At 38.6% G+C, this 22,755-nt stretch overlaps 1 protein-coding gene across 1 annotated transcript in view; it reads left to right on the top strand.

Moving 5' to 3' along the window:
* The window catches only part of LOC128862579 (zwei Ig domain protein zig-8), a 186,755-nt gene that overhangs the window by 97,581 nt on the left and 66,419 nt on the right, over nucleotides 1-22,755 (top strand). The window contains exon 3 of the mRNA XM_054101301.1: nucleotides 14,273-14,343. Within this exon, the coding sequence (XP_053957276.1) occupies nucleotides 14,273-14,343 (71 nt within the window). The remainder of the gene's footprint in view (nucleotides 1-14,272; nucleotides 14,344-22,755) is intronic.

The raw sequence follows: 22,755 nt of genomic DNA, 5'->3' as shown, positions 1-22,755 counted from the left end.
TGACGGCAACCAAGGTTCGGGAGTTTATGAAGGTTTTCATAAAAACTTGAAGGGAAGTGGCACAGTCTCCAGCAAGTACCTGTGGGGATGGTACTTGCGGTAGCAACTCAGATAGCAACTCAGTAGCTTACAAGCCTTCGTCCAATGACTTTGTCTGTGCACTCATCAGTCAACTTGGTACCAGGTCTCTCTAGTTCGTGGGCTCTGCAGTTTCCCTCGTTGTTGCAATGGCCAGAAACTCATGTTGCTTTTGAGTTACTTTTGACTGAGCTATCTCATTAAGCGATAACAGGGATTAGTAATAAGAGAGTAGTCACCATATTAAACATGCTATTTTGAATTTGACCACAGATTGTGATTCACCTTTTTCACAACTTCCTAAAATCTTCGCAGAAAAGCAGAAAATCTTATGGATCTGCAGGCCGCGTGTCATTTCTGATACTGACCAACTGGAGTCAACCAAGGAACTAACCATCATGCGCAGATGTTTTGGTTGGATGGGACATACACTGCCCAGTCCGGAGGGCTGTCCTTTTTGATATCCGCAAGGCCCAAGAAACTGTAGTAGATCAAATATCTCCTGACGACGTATGATAGATGCCAACCTAATGTACTCCAATACTAGCAGGAATAATCTTAAAAACTTGTTAACAACCGTAGCGACTTCAACAACTTTGGTTCGGCCCTACGCTTTACCCGGAATTAAAGAATATTTTGTTAATTTGGGGAGAAATAAATTCATTATTTTCTCGGTAGATGGTTGAAGGAAGCTGTATCTTGTAAAGTACGGATCAAACAATTTAAAGTTTAGACACGCTGACAAGGTGATATTTCGCGCTAAAAAATAAAGTGTGATTTTTTAAGAGCTATAGGAAAATTTTTCAAAAAAACACACGAAAAATTCAGAAATATGCATGCAATTTTTATTTAAACCGATAGTACAGTCCATATAATTTAATGTTTGAAGATTATTTCATGCAAATGTTGACCGCGACTGCGCTTCAAATGGTCCATCCGCTTAGTCCAATTTTACTCTTCATACTCTTCCCAATGTTTCGGCCGGTATCTCATATATAAATGCTTTAATGTTGTCTTCCAATGCGTTAATTGAAGCAGACTTGTCTGAATAGACATGAGCTTTAACATAGCCCCACAAAAAATAATCTAAAAGCGTTATATCGCACAATCTGGGTCGCCAATTGACAGGTCCCGAACGTGAAATAAAATGTTCACCGAATTCGCCTCTCAACAAGTCCATTGTTACGCGGGCTGTGTGGCATGTGGCACCGTCTTGCTGAAACCACATATCATGCAAGTCAAGCTCTTGCATTTTGGGCAAAAAAAAGTTGGATATCATTTCACGGTAGCGCTCACCATTCACAGTTACGTTACGATTCGCAGCATCTTTGAAGAAGTACGGTCCAATGATACCTCCAGCCCATAAACCGCATCAAACTGTGGCCTTTCCTTGATGCATTGGTAGCTCTTGTAATTCTTCTGGCTGGTATTCACGCCAAAATCGAGAATTCGCTTATTTACCAACCCATTAATCTAAAAATGAGCTTCGTCGCTGAACCCAATTTTTCGATAGAAAAGTGGATCTTAACCTTTCTTAACAGAACACGAATTTTTATAATAAAATTCAATGATTTGCAAGCGTTGTTCGTTTGTAAGACGATTCATGGTTAAATTATAGACCAAACTGAAGATGTTTGACAGTGAAACAAAACACGAAACGTGCGTCAGCTGCCTAAACGAACTGTTTAAAAAGATAATAGCTAAAAAATCACCCTTTACTTTTGCTGTTTGTCTGCTTCATTCATTAAGTCTTAATGCATATTATTCAAAATTTTTCCATTCTCTTCTCGTGTTCGGCAAGTCGTTAAAGGGTTAAAATTTAAATTTATTTTATTAAAGGAAATTTGCTCGAATATTCAGTATTTTTTTACCACGGGAATGGGGTTAGAACGTACAGAGCGGGAAAAATGTTGGATTTAAACCCCTTGTCGTGTCATTTAGCTCGACGAAACTCGGGCCCAAGTGTTACACGTCAATGCGTGGTGATCTGTTTACTGGTGCGCGAGATGATGTAACTCTGGTGGCGTAGAAACTAACATGCAATCACGACCCAGACTCGTGATGTTTGCGTTTGGCCCGACGATCTATTCACGATCCTGGCTCGTAATATTCATGTTTGGGCAAAAGGGCTAAAGAAGGCAGTGTGGAATAAACTAATTTCTAAAATATCTGTTTAATTTCGCTTCTTCAAAATTTTAGCTCGATTCCAATGAATTCATTTCAACACCATTTTGTGTTTATCGTCAATGTGACCAAAGCTCTTTGACCTCAATGCGCCAATATCCAAATTAGTTTCGTATCCTTTCTCAACATCGCATTCAAGCACCTCCAAGTTTCTTGGCCAACTATTCATTACCAAATAACAACCACCAAAACCTTAAATGTCAAATTGGTATTCAGGTCAGCCAACTATGGCTCTCAGCACATTTTCAGCATAAAAGCATCGCCTTTGTAGCCAAAAACTCATTTGCATTTAACGCAAAACTCTACCATCTGCCGCCTAAATCCACAGCGGTGTTAATTTTCGGGGAATGGTTATTGTGTATGCTTTGTCTGTCTGTCGCACGGAGACACCGACTTAATTAATGAAATTTGTAGCAGCTAACGGCTGCTACCTCCAGTTGCTAACAATATTCCATTCACTATTGTCAGCCGTACAGAGTTCGGCAGCGTAGCAGATGATTTGCATATCCTTTTGTTCGCGTAATTGGAGTGTCATGCCAAAAATAAGTGCATACAACCTGGAGATTTGTTTCGTGGAAGGCATCTCTTTCGATGCTAGCATTAATGAAATCAATTCGATTTTCAAAAAGTTCTTAATTAAAACATGAGTTTCAATTTGTCGAAATTCGTGTAGATTTTACTGCTAGAAGGAGTGAGTTTCTTTATTGTTAGTTATTGGGCTTAAGTGAGGGATATGTGGTGCAGAGGATGGTAAATTTGTTTCTGGAAAGTATTAAGTGCTCCACGAGGATTTCTAAATGGCAGTTAGTAAGTAAGTAAGCGCAATTAAAAACAGTAAAATGTTTATAAATTTGGTAAAAAAAAATTTAATTTGAATTTTGATGATTTTAAATGGTTTGCTTTTTAATTTAATACGTCAAATTAGGTACGAAAAGACCTTCGCACTTCTTATTTGGGAAAGTTGCTGGCATATACGACTACATAAAAAAATCTGTGATAGGATAAAAAGGAAAAATCGCATGTTTTGTCTATCAGCTATTGTCTATTGTCCCACCCATTCCATCTTAATGTCGAATGCCTGAATATGGCCGAGCTAGAAACTACAGGGTGTACAATCTAGCGTTTTCAATTAGGACTACAGATCTTTTGGCTTTGACATCGGAAATAACCTTCGTAAAGTGACAGAAATTATGTTTGTGGTTAGATATTAGAAATGGGGAAAATTATTATGCGAAGTATCGTAATTTTTTAAGATAAACCTAATCTGGGAGCCAGGTCACAAAATTTCGAAGGCAATTGCAAGCCAGATGAGCTCACAAGGAAAGGTACAACAGTAAAGATTATCTGTACTGATTCACATAATGTACTAATACCGCTTCACATTATTAATAGAGAGACACTCCATGAAAGCTGCTATTGCCCGTTGGAGACAATCACCCTTTTGCCAAAGAAGTAGCCAAACTTGGCCAGAATGGAACCAAGGCCGCACAAAATCGCTACTGAATCTAAGAAAACAGGATATGAGAAACACGATAGGGGTGCTAACAGGGCATTGTCTAATTGGAAGCCATGCAAATATAGTATAGTAGACTGGGGTACTACATAATGACTTTTGTCGAAGTTGTCAAGATATTGAAGAAGAGGAAAACGTGGAGCACCTTCTGAGTACATGCCATTTTCTAGAAAAAAGCTTTCTACGCTCGGACTCACCTTTTCACAGCATTGAAGAGGTCTCTCAAATAGGGTTGCTGAAGTTAACAAAATTCATTAAATCCACAAGTTGGTATAGAAAAGACTCAGACACAACCACCTAACCTAACCTTACCTGAATATTACACATTTACGAATATTATTTGGGTTGGGAGACATTAAAATCTTATACACAGCCATTTCATATTAAATTTAATAAAAAGTGGAGGTCGATTTTGCTCAAATTAAGCAGATGGGATAAATTCATGCTCAACTTGACGGACATGAATTTAAAAAAAAATTGTGGTCAGACAATGGCAAACGTCCGATTGTATTTCTACCATCTCTTTAAAAAAAACTATCTGCTGTTCGGAGTTTTGTCAAAGTAGGTCCCTCCATTTGCGGAAAAACTTCAAGACGTAGATCACAAATAGGAAGAGGAGCTTCTCCAAACACCCATAAAGGGTGTATGTGCCACATATAATATATATTGTATTTTTAAAAAAAGGTTCTAAAGCCTTGTACAAAGTGACGCAAAATTAATCAGCAAAACGCAAGATTTATAATGGCGTCGTACGTCAATCACATCTGATACTTGTGAACTGGACAGCGAGTGTGTAGAGGTAAAAATAAAGATTTCTATCAGTCATCATAATATTTTTTCATTTAGTAAAAATTTATTTAAAAACCAAGTTGGGTGATTAATTTTACGCTAGAAATTTCATCACACAAAAATTTTTTTTATTACAAAAAATGTATTTTGATTTGTTTTCTTATCCGACTTTCATAAATGGGGCATTAAGGGAATGGCTATAAATCACATAGTGTTGAAGGTTGATTACCTTTAATGATTTAAACCTATACTCTTAATTTAAAAAATTCTATTTCATATCTCCAAGACTTTTTGGAACTGAACTATAGGCATTAAAAATGGTAGCATTAAATATGGAAAAATAATTAAGATATTTTCCCATGTGGAGCATAACAGACTTCATAAATCGTGACCGCTTCAAAATACAATGCCAAAACAAAAAAAAATATATAAAATTGCTGGCATCATTTTACCTTCTTTTCTTAAACATTAACTAGCAGCTTTAATTCAGTAGCTAGTGCTACTTTTCCAAGTTAATCTTTTTTTTATAGTTCCCAAAATCGAGGCAGCTGAATTTGGTCACAATAGGACGACTCTGCGTTGGTTTCATAAAGGGCAGTAATGCGTAACTTGAACACCAATCTTGAGACGCGGTGTGGGTGGGCCATATAGCGTTTGCTTTTTGAACCACCTATTTTTTTGAGAATGACAACACAAATGACATGGCAAATGTATTCATAATTTACTAAAGGTTTGACATTTGGGGCGAAATGGGACGCAATACGCTTGAACAAAATTGGGAAATATTGAAAACCTGTTTCCAAAGTGGTGAGTATTCATCTTCTTTTCTGATTTTCACATCGGTGGCTAGGTCAATAAGCAAAATTGTTGGATTTGGGGCTGAGGAAATCCACACGTTACTGTAGAGAAGCAAATGCATCCACAACGGGTCACTGTTTGGTGCGGTTTTTGGTCTGGCGACGTCATCGGGCCATTTTTTTTCGAAATTGAGCGAGGAGCCGCGGTTACAGTAAATGGCGAGCGTTACCGTGACATGCTCAACGAGTTGTTTCCAGAAATTGAAGAGGATGACATGGACGACATTTGGTTTCAACAGGACGGTGCAACTTGTCACACTGCCAAAGTTACACTCGAACTTTTGGCTCCCGTTTTTGAAAACCGAATAATCAGCCGAAATTCCGATATCAATTGGCCGCCTCGGAGCTGTGATTTAAGCCCGTTGGACTATTTTTTGTGGGGAGCCGTTAAGGACAAATGCTATGCAAACCATCCAGAGACGATTGATGCTTTAAAACACGAAATCGAAGTTGCCATTCATGAAATTGAAGCCCAAACAATTGAAAAAGTGCTTAAAAATTGGGTTGATCGAATGACCTACTGTAAAGCCAGTCGTGGCAGTCATTTGAACGATATTATTTTCATTCATCAATTACAATGTTCAATCTTCAAAATAAAAAAAAAGTTTGAAAAAATATTAATTCGTTTTTTTTTATAGCCGATTCAAAAAGCAAGTTTTACATGGCCCAAGGTTTTGCCCTATATAGGTATAACCTCTTACTGTCCATCTTTCTACTTGAATCGTTCAATCGGTGAAACTATTACCTCAAGTCACCTCAGAAAGTGGGAAACCCCAGTGGAAGGAAAAGGAACAAAAGAATTGGGGGATCTGGCTCTCCTAGGGGGGACTGGCCCTAAGACTGGCAGTTTTATACCAGTATTAATTGTCGGGAATCCATAAGTGGAAGCAATGGTCTGCACACGCCTGTAGTACTAATGATGAAGGGATGATGAGGCCGACTCTCCTTACATTCGATGTCTTGCGAAGCACTAACGTCAATTGGCGGCCTTGAATCTGCTATTTGGCTACATTCGACTAGTTTTTGTGAGAACACCGTTAAGAATAAATATTACCTCAGCCTTCCAGAAGTGATTTAGGTGTTGATACATGAAATCAAAATGGTCACTGCTCAGATAAGTGAAATAACGCGAAAATAGATTTTTTCTATCAGATGCAGGTGGCAAAAGCGCTCAGCTGATGTCCAATATCTTCAAGCTGAGTTGTCGTTTTTTTTTAGCATAAAACAATATAAAAAATACTATAACTCAAATTGTCAATGCAACCTTTGTTTTTCGTACATTCGCCAATAAAAAAAAAGTGGTTCGAATACAACTCAAATGATTTCCCGGCTGGCATCAAAATCTTAAATGTAGTCGCTACGACTGGATATCACTGAGAATACTTGGAACCAGTTATGACAAAAGCATCAAAAGCTCATATTGAATGTATCAAATTATGCCAAGAAAAATTATCGTGTGCTGGAGTCCAAAAGTTGATCGGAGTATGTGAACTGGTGTCCTCCAGCTACCATCAAACATATTTTAGTTTGCTTAACTAATTTTAATTCAAAATCCAACATTTGTATAATTCGATGTTAAGCAGTCGAAATTGTGCCACTTCTGTGCATGCAAATCTATTTTAATTACGCCACTTTACAATTGTACCAGAGTTGTAATACTCGTATTGGACACACTTGTGTGCAGTTGTAGTTTCGCAATCCCTTTTCATAGTATTTAATTTCACACCACGCGCCACATTGCCGACCCGCTCTAGTCGATATTGAATATTCATTCATTTATTCGATAGTCTAACGTCGATTAGTATTATCCAAATTAACAATTTCAACCACTTTTGCAGCCGCTAATTAGACAAAGTAATTAGAATGGTGAAGTGGTTCTACCAAAGTTAGGCACAAACAACACTGAAACCAAATACTCCGCAGCAGTAGGCAGTGTACTCGTATGTGTGGCTGCAACAACAATTAGGCATATTTAATTTAAGGCTTGCCACAATTACAAGCGTTCAGCAAATAACAGTTAGTGTATGGTGAGAGTATAATGAGGAGAGTGGGGTCAAGCTGGAGACATGAAGCTGTAGAGATTGTTTAATTGCATAATGAGCACGAATATGGGAATGAGCAGTAGTTTTGCGTAGATGCTTAAATATGTATCTATGTATATGCATGTGAGTGAAATCTTAGTATCTTGCAGGAAAATCAAATGGTTTGAGACTATTGAGTTTCCAGTGAATTTTGAGTTAATTTAAAATTAAGAGAAAAAAGAGTCAGAAAATATTGGATTTCTCTTCTAGTAAAGGCACACCAAGATGAGTTTAATTTAAGAGTTATGTTAGAGTCTGAAATATGACGCTTTTCTGAGTTCACAGATTAATTCGAATTAATCTAGAAGTGTTTCCTAGATATCAGTAGTGAATAATTCCTAGCCGGTACCCTTTTTTATGTCATCTTTGATATTTGTCACGTAGACAGATGATCGATTTTTAGACGACAGAACAACGCATTAAAACTAAAAAACAATATTTCGCAATTTTTTTAATAGAAATAATGTCAGAATAGGTCGACAATCCTACCAATGGACCAATGTGCCACTGCGTGAAGCAGCCCCAAACCATACGGCTATCACTGCTATGCTTGAACGTTTGCTTTACTTGACGCTTTTTATGCGGTCGTTACTGCTTACTATCGGACTGAAAGCGGACCATATAACTCATCAGACCATATCACCCTTTTCCAGTCATCAGTACTCCAGTCTTTGTGCTTTTTGCAGAGTCTCAACCTCGCTTTCTCGTTTTTGTCAGATATTGCTGGCTATTGTGGCTTGATGCCGGCCTTCAACCCGATTTTTTTCAGCGCTCTGCATACTGCCCTCTCACTAACGAAACACTTCTACTGGTTTCTTTTGGTGTCTTAATTACTTGATGAGTCAATAAGTGCTCCATTACTTGCCCATCTCTGTCTGAAAGTAGATTTGGGCGCCTTTTGGTAACCTTTGGAGTCGTTCCTATTCCGTCGTTTGAGAACATTAAGTACAGTTTGATGGCAAATTTTCAAGTGTTGTGCTGTTTCCTTTGATGAGCGACCATTTTTTGTCAATAAAACATTTTCATCTTCAACCTTTCAACAAAGCTTCCACATAGCCCCCAGCATTCGACGTGACGCCCCGTGGGCCATATGGTACGGAGGCGACATTGTGCTAGTGAGCAAAGATACAAATGATATTCAATCCATACTCAATCAGTGGCAAAACAACCTCGAGTCGCATGGGCTAAAATTAAGCAGGAAAAAGATAGAGGTTATGCGCTGCGAGCTTTCCACCAACTCAACAACAACAAGTTTAACACAAATTTTGTTGGACGGCGGCCCACTAAATGAGGTTCTCAAGTTCAAATACTTGGGCTCCATTATAACAAATGCTGAAAAGTTAGTGAAGACGTGCAAATATATAAAACCCCGTGCATGCCACTTTGTTATATGGAGCTGAATGCTGGCCTATAAGAAGACACACGAAAGAAAACTTCGAACGGCAGAAATGAAAATGTTGAGATGGTCAGTCTCGGTCACAATGCTGGACAAAGAGCCCGATTGAGCAAAAAATAGAGAGTCGTCTTCGTTGGTATGGGCATGTCCAGAGGAACCCTGAATCAGATACACCAGAAAATATGTCGCCGCGGAGCCGTGGAAGTCAGGTCAGCTGAAACGTGCCAACTTAAACAACGCGAAGCATCTGGAGATTACGTACTTGCAGAGCTGACGCCAAGTGAAATGGGATAAAAGCAAAGAGGAAGAGGATAAATCTAGTCAGGAAATAGTACATTTTAGCAGTAGAAAAATGATGACAAGGATAACGGTATTAAGAATAAAGCGTTACTGACAAATTTTACCACGTGCAAAATTGGCTTAATACATTTTTTTGTTATTTTTGCAATATTCTCTTTCTTGTTAAATATTTCGTACGCTTCAATTAATATTTCTTGATACACGAAGCAATTAACTTGAAAATTTAGTAACTTTTATTATTTTTTTTTATTTAGCTCTACAGCAATCAAAATGGAAGCGAAAAAAAAAATTGTAAATCACATTCTGAACATAGGTAGTTCAAATCGTCCAACAAATACATATCCTTGAAATTTTTGAGCACTGCGTCACCTTGTTACTTAAAACTCTACTCCACACATCAAAATTATTTGCTCTTTCTTTACTTGCTGACTCTCAGAAGTGTGCTACCTTAACACATATTACACAGCTCGAAATTTGATTCATAAACCCAGCGCGCTTTTCCTGCAGGGTGTTTCTTTGGTTGAAGTGAGAAGTGGTGAAGGCGCACTCAGTTGCGCGCTGAGTGCCGTTTAAGCAGTTAATTACATTTCCATGTCGGTTTCAGTGCATTTTTTTTCGCATTCATTCGTAAAGTGCGTTGCATGAATTTAGGCTTAAGCGAGCGCAAGTGCTTAGGGGATTTTAGAAATGAGGGTTTTCGCATCTGTGTTATTCGGCCGGTAAAAGTAGGAGTTATATATTTTAAAAGTATAATTGCAGCAGACTCGCCAAAGGCATGCGCAAATATTATTATTTTTCTTTTTTTTTTGCATTTCAAATCACACAAATTACCGCAATTTAATGCGCTTGACTGATCAAATGCTTGATTTTTTTGGATTAATTTCACCTCATTAATGTATATTTGATTGCCGCGCTTATGAGGTGGGCGGCCAATTTAATATAACTTAGCGCCCCCCACTCAGCGCTTCGAATGGCAGGTTTAATCTCTCATTGTTGGTCATTTCATTGCGCTATCTGATTTTGCTCTGAGCAAATCACTGCTATGCTCGTTGACAAATTATGCAAAACCCGAAGCCAATAATTTACTCAAGCGTCTGATGTGCAAAACATGTGTCAAAGTTGAATTGAGCCGAAGGAGATTAACCTGAATTTATTGTTGGCATGGCAAGAACAACTTCAGGGGCGGAGCTTTGATGTAAATTATGGGTTCGCTAGCAGCAAATAATGAACCGATACAAGTTCCCCTCTTGGCTTTTGATCTTTATGCCTCTATGCCAACCAAGCATAACAGTTAGTGCACGTTATGCGGCTATTGTAGTTGTTGTTGTGGGTGTGTGAATTATAGCATATGCAACAGCACCTGCAATCATTTACAAACAACACGCAATAACCCGGAAAACACATAGGCATACGCATAAGCGTGTAAAAGGGTGGTCTGAAAGTTTGTTCGCTTTTTTATGCCACTACGCGCTTCAAGTCCTTTATACAGAAGCCTTTTCATCAGCTGTCCTTTTCTCGCCGGACTAAGATTCATAAATTCTGCAGCTCTCACTTTTTGATATACCTGCGGATATAGCAGATTTAAGTTTCACACACCAGGGAAATTTCATCAACAGCCTGAAGTGGTTTTATATATAAGTACAATATATAAATGGGTTTAAATACTTTTTGGGTGTTCGCCTGAGCTCCTCCTCATATTTGTGGCGTGGGTCTTGTTGTTGTTCCACTAATGGCGGGACTTACAGTTTTAAGCCGACTCCAAACGACAGTAGTTTTTTTTTATGAGAAGCTTTTTCGAGGCAGATATACTCTCAGATGTTTGCTATTGCCTGCCGAGGGGCGGACCGCTATTAGAAACTTGTTCTACCATTTTTGTGTTTCATGCACGGAGATTCGAACCTACGCGTTTCCGAATATCACTCCCGTATGAACCCGCTTGAGTACGGCAGCCGCCTGAAGTGGTTAACACAATTGTAACTAGCCACAGTGTGGTCGCCATCCTTCTGTAATACAAAAACCGTTATTTCCTTTATCTTCTTGCTCGGTACACTGTTTTTCCTCTGTATGGTACCACAATGTACGAATTTTCTCCATTTTTCTCCATTTGTGGAACAACATCAAGACGCACACCACAAATGGAGCTTGACCAAACACCTAACAGAAGTGTACGCGCTAATTATTTTTTTTTTTTTTAATCTTATGATGCCAAAAATGTAGGTAGTTCCCATCCGAGGCTTTGTTTTCGTTATCATTGGGGAGGGTGGCGGATCCCAAACCCAACGCACAACCAGATATTCTTGATTTTTTCGCCTTCTCCCATTAGCTCGCTCTCGAAAAGGTGTTCGGGAGCTACCCAGAGGATACCTTGGCGCAGCCCGGAAGTTCTGAGCTGCTTGGACCATGAGCAGAAGAATCGTCCTAGCCACTCTCAAGTGAATGGCACCAGGGACTTTCCCCACTTGCGTGGTCTTCTGCATATGGAACCATTCTCCGATGAGGCGTCACTTGGAGTGTTTGAGAGAAAGATTCAGCGTAAGAGTTTTGGACCTTTGCAGGTGACGACGATTACGACACTCGTGAATAGAACAATGAGTTGTATGAGCTTTGTGACGACATAGACATGCGCTTCATTTGCTGTGTCCAACGAAACGACTGGCACGCTTTGTTGAACTCTGCCAATATCGCGTAAGCGGTTGTCGTGCTAATTAAGAAGAAGAAGATCTTATGCCACTAGCAATTTAGAGTCAATTAGTTTTTTGTGTAATGAAAAAAGTTAGGTTAGTTAAGTTAGTTCAACGGGCAAGTAGAGAAAATTCTCTCTTTCGTACATTTTCTGATTACACCTGAGCGTTTGAGTGGAAAATAATGCAGACTCTGATAGCGTTGAATTCAAAAAGTATCAAAAAGTATACTGTTATTTGAACCACCCTTTACACAGAAAGCCACTATTGATATACTTGTAACTTATACGGCTCTACATATCAACCATTTAATTAAGCGTGCAGTGAACTTTCAATCACATAACGGTATACTAAGGCCTGTGTGGAAGTATAAGTATTGTGGGCGTAGTTGTTTAGTAGCTGCGGAGTGCAAGTGAATTTATGCATTTGGCCCTAACATACAAACATATTTTCATGCTCGCATGAAAAAATATACACCCACTATATAATAAAGGCGTTGGTGAGTGACTACCCAGGTAGTGTCCAAGTTCGAAGCTCCCGTCATCAAAATCAAATGATAGAAAAACCTTTTTCTAATGGTTGTCGGCCCTCGCCTGGCAATGGAAAACCTCGGACTGAATTTCTGCCACGAAAAAACTTCACATAGAAACAACCATCTGCCGCTCGATTGCGACTGTAGATTCCTCCACTTGTGAAATTGGAGTGGTTGGCATGCCTCAAGTAACACCAAAGCGCCGTTTTGAAATAATTATGAGACCTCTAACAGGCAGATATATACAGCAAGGAGAGCTGTGTATTTGCGGAGTAGAAAGCTACACTGTCCACTGTTTTAATGGAGTTTAGAGTCAAGTATCACTCCGGGATACAAACTTCCGATGAAAGCCGGAGAACGTATTATTTAATTTGGGAAGTCTGAAGTATGACGGTTTAAATTTTCTGGTAAATAGTACCAGCTTTTTTTCTCCGTTTTGTCGGAGTTGATTTTGTGGCCGCTACTGGCAGCCCAGCGACTGAGTACAGCCAGTGATCTTTCCAAAATCTCAGCCATGACTGTGGAAAATGGTCCCCATACCATTAGGATGACGTTGCCGGCGTAAGCTACTATCTTAACCTCACCCTTATTTAGCATTATCAGAACTTCGTCAATAGCAAATAGTCAAAGGAGAGGCGAAAGAACATCACCCTGCGGCGTCCGTCTGTGCACGAATCAAGTGACCTTAGCCACTCCTGCCACCGCTAAACTTTGTTGCAGTCATGCACGGATGAGATCCAGAGATAGATAGGTATTTCCATCACTAGTCTATCTAGCACAGTGACCATTTACTCCACTCTAACGTGATTTAAAGCTCCCTCTATATCTATGAAGGCATCCAGAGATTTTTCCACAGTCCCCACGCATGCTGCGCTGAAGATAATTCGGACTCGATGTGCTCTCAGATTTCATAATCGATCAATTTTTTAAAAGCCTTTAAGATAAATGAGGTGAGACTTATGGATCTAAAATCCTTGGTAGAATCATGACGCTTCCTCCCTGCCTAGGGTGTGAAAATAATCCTCGCATCACAGACAAGCCCTTGTCAAATAACACGAGCACCACAAATATGTAGAAGGAGGAGCTCGGCCAAACACCCAAAAAGGTTGTAAGCGCCAATTATATATTCTACATGCATAATTCTTCATCTTATTTCTGGCGTGCGTCCTGATGTTGCTCTACAAATGGCTGGGCCTACAGTTTAAAGCTGACTCCGAAAGGCAAATGAATTTTAGGACATAAAGGATTTTCCAATAAGAGGTGTTATTTTGATATTGAAAGAAAAATGCTATTTTTTAATATAAATGATCGGATTTCATTATAAAGAGGAAGGTCTGCCGTTAATAGAGGAAAATAACATCAGGAAAATTACCACCACGACCACGCTTACAGGACAATATCCTTTTCATGAAATTTTCTATAACCGAATTGCAAAGTGGCTCGATAGCCTCACGAATTCCATCTTTGAGGTCTTGAATCGACCCAGGGCTGTTGGCGTAGACCTTCTCTTTCACGTGGCCCCAAAGAAAAAAGTTACAAGGTGTTAAGTTCCAAGACCTTGGTGGCCAATTGTGATCACCTCTTCAAGAGATAACACGGTCCGGAAACTTCTCCTTGCGTAGCACGTAGCGCTGTCTTGTTAAAAATAAACGTTGTCCAGATCAATACCATCCAATTCCGGCCATAAAAAATCGTTAATCATCTCTCGGCAGCGCAATCCATTCATTCATAACACCTGTTATTGGAAAACCCTACACAAACTTACATATATAATTTTGTGTGGAAGTTGTAACCCATAGAAATTTCAAATTTCATTTGCATTTATATGTGGAATAATTTACGCCTTTTTTATTATTTCCAGGTGAAGCAGCTCGGCAACAAATCAGTGTCATGGGTGCGAGTTCGTGATGGTCATATACTCACCGTTGACAGGTAATTAAAGTCATGGGACCGTTATGATTGTATAAAAAAAATTTGACATGAATAAAAATAGAAAATACTAACTTGATTTTATCCATATGTTTGTGAATATGAAAAAAAATAATTTGTGATTATGTGTGAAAAATTTTTTTCGTGTTTTTTTAAATATTGTGATTGACAACCCTTTATACGACGAAATATTTATTTGAAAATAATATTTTATGGTGAGTGCACTTTGTTTCCTTTTTCGTAGCCTTACTGATAAAAATGTCTGTTTTTGCATTAAACCTCTAACTAATTAACTTCCAATAGATTCCTATTTTGATCAACTATTTTTTATTTATTCTCAAGAACTCAAGAAAAAATTACTTGATGATTTGGAAAAATACCACTCCTTTGAAGCAATGGCTTGGGAAGTGTTATGGGAACTCCGCTCCATTAGCAACAACAATAAAATGATGGTTTGATGACTTCAAATGAGGTCCTAGAGACACCGATGAACGTCCAAATGAGGCGTTAAAAATAAAAAATAAAAACACAAAATTGTTTGGAATAATTGAAAAGAAAAAAATGCGTGAGTTAACTGACATCATCATGAGTTAACTACGTACATTCGACTTTAAGATATGTTCGCGGTTTTAGCAATATAGCAGTTTTAGTTTGTTTGTGAGAGGCATAAATAAGACAAGTATTTTGTGTTCGGCGATTTTCTGCTATCGAAATCAAAGAAGTTGCATCAAATTTTGTATAAAAAATGGAATTAAGTGCTCAAAAGTCTTTACTTAAACTGTTGACACTGGCATACAGTGAGAGTACTCTGAGTCAAAAACATGTTTGCAAGTGGTACAAGCTTTTCACAGAAGGTCGCGAAGAAGTGAATAATGGCGCTCGTTCTGGACGCCCGAGCACGTCAACAAACGATGAAAAGGTTGAGAAAGTGAAGAAAATTGTTATGGAGAATCGTCGAATCACAATTAGAGAAGTTGCCGAGGATGTCAGTATATCGGTTGGTTCATGCCATACACTCTGTTCGGAAATTTTGAGCATGAAGCGTGTGGCAACGAAGTTCGTTCCAAAATTGATGAATTCTGACTAAAAACAACGTCGCATGAGCATCGCTCAGGAATTGTTGAAAGACGTCAACGATGATGCAGATTTGCTTAAAAGGGTCGCAACTGGTGACGAATCATGGGTGTATGGTTATGACATCGAAACCAAAGCCTAATCGTCCCAATGGAAGAATCCAGGAGAGCCAAGACCAAAACCAAAAAAGACCAAAAAACACACGCCAAGTTTGATCAAGTGTCAAGGTTTTGCTCAATGTTTTCATCGATTACCATGGCGTAGTGCTTCAGGAGTTGTTACCACAAGGTCGTACGGTAAATAAAAAGTTTAACCTTGAAGTTATGCGATTATGAGTTATGAGTGTTTTGCGACGATTGAAGAGATAAAACCCGAATTGCTGCGAGAGCTCAAGGGCATACCAACAAGTGTATATCAGAACTGCTTCGAGGATTGAAAAAAAAAACGCTGGCACAAGTGTATTATATCTGGAAGGGGCTAGGTAGGTAGGTAGGGTGGTTGTCATAAAGACACACTTAGACCTTTCGCAGGTCTATTGTGATACCACTGGAGCTTATCCTTACCCTACGTGTTCCTTTTCAAACCATCCGGTAGCTTTAATAAATGAGCAGAGCTTCGTTAGCTTTAGATGGGCTATGTCCGCTACATCGGTTAGAAATGCTGTATCAAGAGTGCGCAGCCTTCTCATAGCTAGGCTTTCACACTCACATAAAAGGTGTCTGACTGTTTCTCTTCTTCTGTATTAAGACAGCTTCTACAGAAATCGAGGTACGGGAGTCTTAACCTTCTAGCGTGGCTGCCTATTAAACAATGACCAGTTAATACACCTATCATTTTTCTTATAGCTTCTCTGTTAAATCTTAGCAAGATCTTCGATCGACCGCTGTTCCAGTTCGGCTATGTTTGTCCGCTACATCGCATGTTGTGAGGTTTTGCCAGCTTGTATTTACCTTTTTGATAGTTTCCCTGTCTATAAGTAATTTACAAGTGGCTATGGGTATAAGCGCCTTATATATTTTGAAAAAAAAAAAATGAAAATTCACCTTACATCTACACCTACACCTCGTACATCAATTGAACTTCGAATTGCGCCGACATCCACCGTATTCGCTCTCAAATTTGGCTCCCAGCGACTACTGGCCGTTCACAAACCTAAAAAACTGCTCGCAGGAAAGAAATTTCGCTCAAGTGAAAAGGTTATAGCTGAAACTGAGGCCTATTTTGAGGCAAAGGAAAAACCGTTCTACAAAAGTGGTACTGAAATGTTAGAGCGGCGCTGAAATAATTGCAATGTTCTTCATGGAAATTATTTTGAACAAAAAAGGTGTTTTCTTTGTTAAGCCCGGGACTTTTCAGCCCATGTGCTAGGCGTCTTCTATTCGCTACTTTTCTACTCACAATGTTTGAGCACTGCTCAATTGCCGGAAAAGGTGACAGCACCAATAAAGTACATTCCCCATCAGCCCCTTTAATATGGTGATACGTCATAAAACTAGGATAACTTAAAGCCGTTAAATGCTGCTAATACTCTTCTAAAATTAGACAAGTTTCATTAAACCGCGCTCATACAGGGCAACTTTTAACTTGTGGAATAGTGGGAGACGAGGAGAAAAGATACTCACTGAGGCTCTATTGCCCGAACACGAGCAATTTGGATTGTGGTCTCGTTCTTCTTAACGTCGTTAGTGGCTGCAAAATAAAAACAAAAACATATACTAACAATTCGATGGGTCGTGTCTAAAGGCAGTCGTACAAATACTAATAAGGTGCTTCTGAGCAAATGCCATATTTGGCAGCACTGGAGCAGTGAAAGAGCTCGGTGTGATTATTTATGTTAATAGATTCATCTATTCGCCACTCGCTAACGCTTGACAAATCGAATACGCCTTATAATTCTTTCTGCAAACAATACAGGAAACTGGAACAACAGACGATTCAGGTCCATTTACACACCGTGATGACCAATGATTCCACTTTCCAAGGGAAAAAAACATTTTTTTTTCCCATATACAAAAAAATGTTGGCAAAAACTCAATACACTTTGAATGCTATTATGTGTCAAAATTTTCAAAAATAACTTTTTATTCACAAAAAATAATAAATTTAGTTTATTTTATGCCAAATATATGAAATAAAATTTTGTTTGCCAACTGTCTCAATTTGGATGATTTTGACCCGCAAACTCTTTATATGGAGTGCGTTGTGGATTTTTGTTGAAGGGTTAAATAAACACATTACTAACTTCCACCTACGTGTAATGGTGTTACTACGAGTATGAGGAATTTTTATATATAATTCATTTCACTTACGGTACATTTGCGTTGGTAAATATTAGTGTTTATTTTGAAAATCTGCACATGTAAATATAAGGAAATTAGGATGGCTCAATAGGCGCAGGACCAAAAATGCGACTACAGTGAAATAAAATCTGTTGGTTATAGGTATATAAATTTACATGGAGCTCAAGGGAAATGAAACGTTTTCAAAAATTTTGATATAATATAGAAACTATGTAGTCTAAGTCTCGGCCTCGGTAGTCTAGCCTAAGTGCACTAGCCTGCCATCCCAGATGTTGTGGGTTCCAATCCGATGTAAGGCACGGTCCTCGCACTTTTCCAAATTTACCTACTTTCCCTGTTTCTAAAAAAAAAATGTCATTCCTCAAACCCCAAAAACTTATCCTTTCTATCCTTTACATCTTTACTCCCGCAGAATAGTCAGGGCATTATTTGCATTGTGGCTGCTAAAACAAGCAAAAAGGAAGAAAAGCACACAGTTACATATTGCATCAAGTGGCGCCAGCTAGAGGAAGCGGGCAGCCGCGGTAATAGCGCAGACACACGACTTTAGCGAAGTCCTCAACCATCTGCGTAATCCTTCTGCCAAAAAAATGAGGCACACAGATGGCGCTTCAAGTACTAAGAAGGCGTTGATCCTAAGCAACTACAGGTGGGAATTGCCACTACTTAGAACTGATAGCGGCAGGCTAATCAGCTACCCTTCTCAGAAATCAAATAGATTAACGAAACCAACGCGAGGCCCTATACTCCTGAGTGGAGTGAAAGTAAAATTGCCGATAAGACCGTAAACGTATTTTGCAAAACAAATTATTATTATTTTTTAAAACTTAATAGAACTAGTTTTATTAACCAATGATTTTCTAAACAGTATTGAAGAAAACAAGAAAAAGAAAAAATTAAAAAAGGATTTTTCTCATTAGTTTGGCCTTTAAGAAACCTATCCGACCTAATGTATTGTACACACAACACATACATACATATATGAGCACATTGCAACTGAAGCTATTGGTGGCACAAGGGCAAAAGGGGCAATATACACATGAGATAGATAACGGTAGCTAAGAAAACAATTTAGGAAGATTCATAGTGGGCGAAAAATCAGCAGCACACAAAAGCAGCAACAAGAAGAAGGACAAGGACGCCAGCACACACATGCATGCGCTCATCTTTATTTACTCACACAGAGATACGAAGAAGCTTTCTCAAACTGACAGTTGGATTGGACAAACAGTTGTGTTGAACAAACAGACAACACAGCACAGACAAACAAACCAACGAATGAACAATACAGCGAAGGACAGGACAGATGCGCAAGCAGACAATGTGAGCTAAACTTGAGACAATCAACTGACAGCGGAAGTAAATTGCAGCCTTGAAGTTGCAACATGTGGCAACAAAAACATGTGTGTGTGCGGAAAAGAGGGGAATTTGATGAGCGGAAAACAGGGATTTTGAGAAGACAGCAGAAGGCCAGTCTGCACTATACACACACATGCACATACATGCATACTCATATGTCACAAGAATGTGTGGCAAGACATTTGCAGCGTATAATATTGTCGGTCGACTACGCAGCTTGCTCGCTTATCGTTTTCAACTGTTTGCACTACTCGCATTTTTCTTCCATTGTTGGCTATTGTTTGCTATGGTATTGAATGTGCGCTCATGTGGATGTATATAATTGTGTGTGTGTGTGTATCACATGCTGTTTGTATTGGGCAGATGTCAGATCCAAGCAAACATGCATTGTACATACATACACACACACACACGCTCACACACGGATATGCCTGTAATCGCATGCTATGCGCCCCACTCACATTTGTCCAGTTATTTGGTCGTAATGTGAAAAGTTCATTGGTTCTTGTTGCACTACGCGCATCCATTTCACAGTAATGTGAGTAGTTGAAAAATAAAATATTGAAAACTTGAAGAATCCTGAAATTGGCTAGATGCACTGAAACGTACACCGGCACTCTGTGCATCTGTGTGTGCGCGCATTTCTCCACTCTCGCGCAAGCAAACCCACTTATCTACGGGCACTCACTCATTCAGCATTTCCGGTAGCGTCTGCCAGCATCATATTCCGATGCGCGTGTGTGTTTTGAACTAAGTTTTTCTTCTTTTAACTGCGCGGTGACACATCGGCTGCCAGTTGGATATGAGTTAGTATAGGAAAAAGAGAAGCAGGGGCATAAGCAATTTTATTTGAAGCAGTTGACTCAAGTATTGACATCTTTTTATTTTATTTTTCATTCACTCGACATCAGATTGCAAAGGATTGTTGCACGCAGACTTTGCACGTGAAATATAAAGCGTGGTTTTAATTTGACAGAATTTTCCAGAAATTGATTTGTTCTATGCATTTGTGATTTATAGTTACAGAGTATACGAATATATCAACATACTGGTACATATTTGATCAAATTCTAAAACAAAACCAAAAAAAAATATAAAAATGTAAAAAAATTTGAAATTAAGAAAAATAAAAAATTACTCAAAATTGTTTGTGCATTGGGCAGAAATTGTGAAAGAAGTATTTGTATGCGTGTAGACGCTTCCTAGACGTCAATGGGTAAAAATCTGCTAGCGGTACATTATCATTCAAATTGATGTAGGCATCTGCATGTAGAAGAGATTTACCACGCACTTTTTAACCCGCTGTCCATCGCCCTTCATTTAAAAAAAAAGTTAAAATTGCAACTTCTTCTATGATTTCACTTACGGGTCAATCTATCGCTCCACACGATGCTAGGCATATTTATTTATTTTCAATAAAAGTCCATAAAGTACAAAGGTGCTTACTGACTAAAACGATAACGTAAAGATAAGTACATTTTTGGGTACAGAAAAATCAAGATATCAAATAGAATTCGATATACATATCGCTGAGTTCTCGAAACGAACGCGCTCATTATTTCTTGCGTAATTCATACTGAGGGTATTAAGAAAAAAAGTTAAATTGAAATGAGTTGATGATTGCAGTAATGCGGAGCAATCGATTTCACCACTTACCTAACCATGCACAAAAGACGAGGAACGAATAGGCCTTCTGCTTTTGAGGGACTTAAGTTTAATCACTGCAGAAATTTAAGGAAGCAAGGACATATTTAAAGAAAACCAAAAGATATACAGGATTTGATTGAAAAGTAATGAGCCTTATTTTTTTTAAGCAGTTTTATTAAACCTTTTTTCTTGTACAACTAGTATTCTTCAAAATAGGACCCTTGAGCGTCAATACACCGCTGGTAGCGGTCCTTTCACTGCAGGAAACATTTTTTAAACTCATCCGCCGGAATCGCGTTCAATTGGGCTGTCACAGTTTTTTGGATCGCCTCGATGGAGTCGAAACGCCTCCCCTTCAGCTTTCTTTTCAGGCTCACATTGTAATAAGTTAAATTTAACTCTTCACTGATCTCACCTAGCCTAGCACGACGGTCAATGTTCAAAAATTCACGAACTCGGATCACATCTTCGTCTGTTTGCGTCGGACAGAGATTGGTCCCCGTAGCCTCCTTTAGTAGCCCAATGGTTTCGGTACTCGTTTTGTTTAGCTTTACGCAAAATTTGAATGAGTAACGTTGCTCCAACGATCGCTGCATTTTCGCTACTGCGAAATCCTAACACACTTTTAAAACAGCTTTCACGCGCGGAGCGATGTTGACTGCACCGCTGTTGCCAGCGAACTGGGACCGGTTTCTAGTGGAAGGGGAAGGTCCAACGATCATTTCCCCCCACCAGCCGATTCGGTTGATCGCTTGGCAGACGCTCCGTGTAAGAAGGCTCATTATTTTTCAATCAAACCCTGTATAGAGTAATTTGAGAGTGCAGGGATTTGTAAAAGTAAACCCATTTAGAAGAACAGAGTCCAACGTAACTCTGATTTAGATATGATAAGATTTTACTGAATAAAAAAGCAGCATAAAGATTACTCCAAGATCATCGACCTCGTCAAGAAACTAAAGGGGAATACAAGAGATATTGATTAAAGTTCGTACTACGTTAAGTAGTTTGGCGACCGTCGATTGGAAATACTTATTGACATTGGGATGTAGGTGCGATCCACAACATCATAAGTGCAATCTATTGAACCCTTGAAGCATATTCAGAACTCTTAAAGGAAGGAAAACTTTTAGGCCGTTCACGTAAATAAAGTATCCAGAAAATGAAACGAAAACGAAAAGGACAAAGGGTTAAGGCTCTTACTTTCTTGAGGCGCGCCAGATGCAAAAAAGCGAATAGAAGAAACCTCCGCAATTTAGACCTCGCAGCAAATAGGAATTCAGCCACTTCAGAAATATCGAGTGGATTTTATTATTATTTTTTTTGTGGATTAGATGTAAAAAAAATACAAAATACATAAATAAAAAATGTTGACAATTATAAAATTATTTAAAAGTAAAACAAAATTCATTAAATCGACTAATATTAGTACTCTAAGGCTGACAACTGCAGGTTGATCGATTGCAACGCGCAGTGGCGGTAGAGGGCGTTCGAAATCGAAACTCAATAATGAAATTTTGCTCACCACAAAAATTCGGTAATGGCAATGGTTGTAGGGGTTAAGCTGAGGCCTTTATGCACTTCCACCAGACTTATCTCTGCCCCTAGTGCTTAATTATAACTGATTAGTATTGCTAGGAATCGGACCAGCTTCTTTCGTGAATTCGTGAATTTTCCCCCCTAAAAATATTTTTTTTAATAAAAAAGCCACAATATTTTTTTTACTTAATATATAGGATATTTCCAAGTTTTATAGATATAAAAATAAAGAACGCAAACACCAAATATTTAAAAAAACTTGTTGTAATTTTTACTAAAAAAAGTCATGAATTTTATTTTATAATAAAAAATATGGAGAACTTCGCATAGAAAACATTTATCTTGTTATCCTTTTGACTGACAATTATATGACTTTAAATTCAAAAAACATAAAAAGATAATCAAAACTTTCTTCATATTACAGCGATTTCGAAATAGGATTAGGCCTTAAAACAAGGCCTACATTCAATCACGAAATTTTGCCTCTCCATAAAAATTA

The sequence above is a fragment of the Anastrepha ludens genome, chromosome 2, assembly GCF_028408465.1.
Source record: "Anastrepha ludens isolate Willacy chromosome 2, idAnaLude1.1, whole genome shotgun sequence".
Lineage (NCBI taxonomy): Eukaryota > Metazoa > Arthropoda > Insecta > Diptera > Tephritidae > Anastrepha > Anastrepha ludens.
Note: the sequence above shows the minus strand (reverse complement) of the source record. Positions and strands in the feature narration are given on the sequence as shown.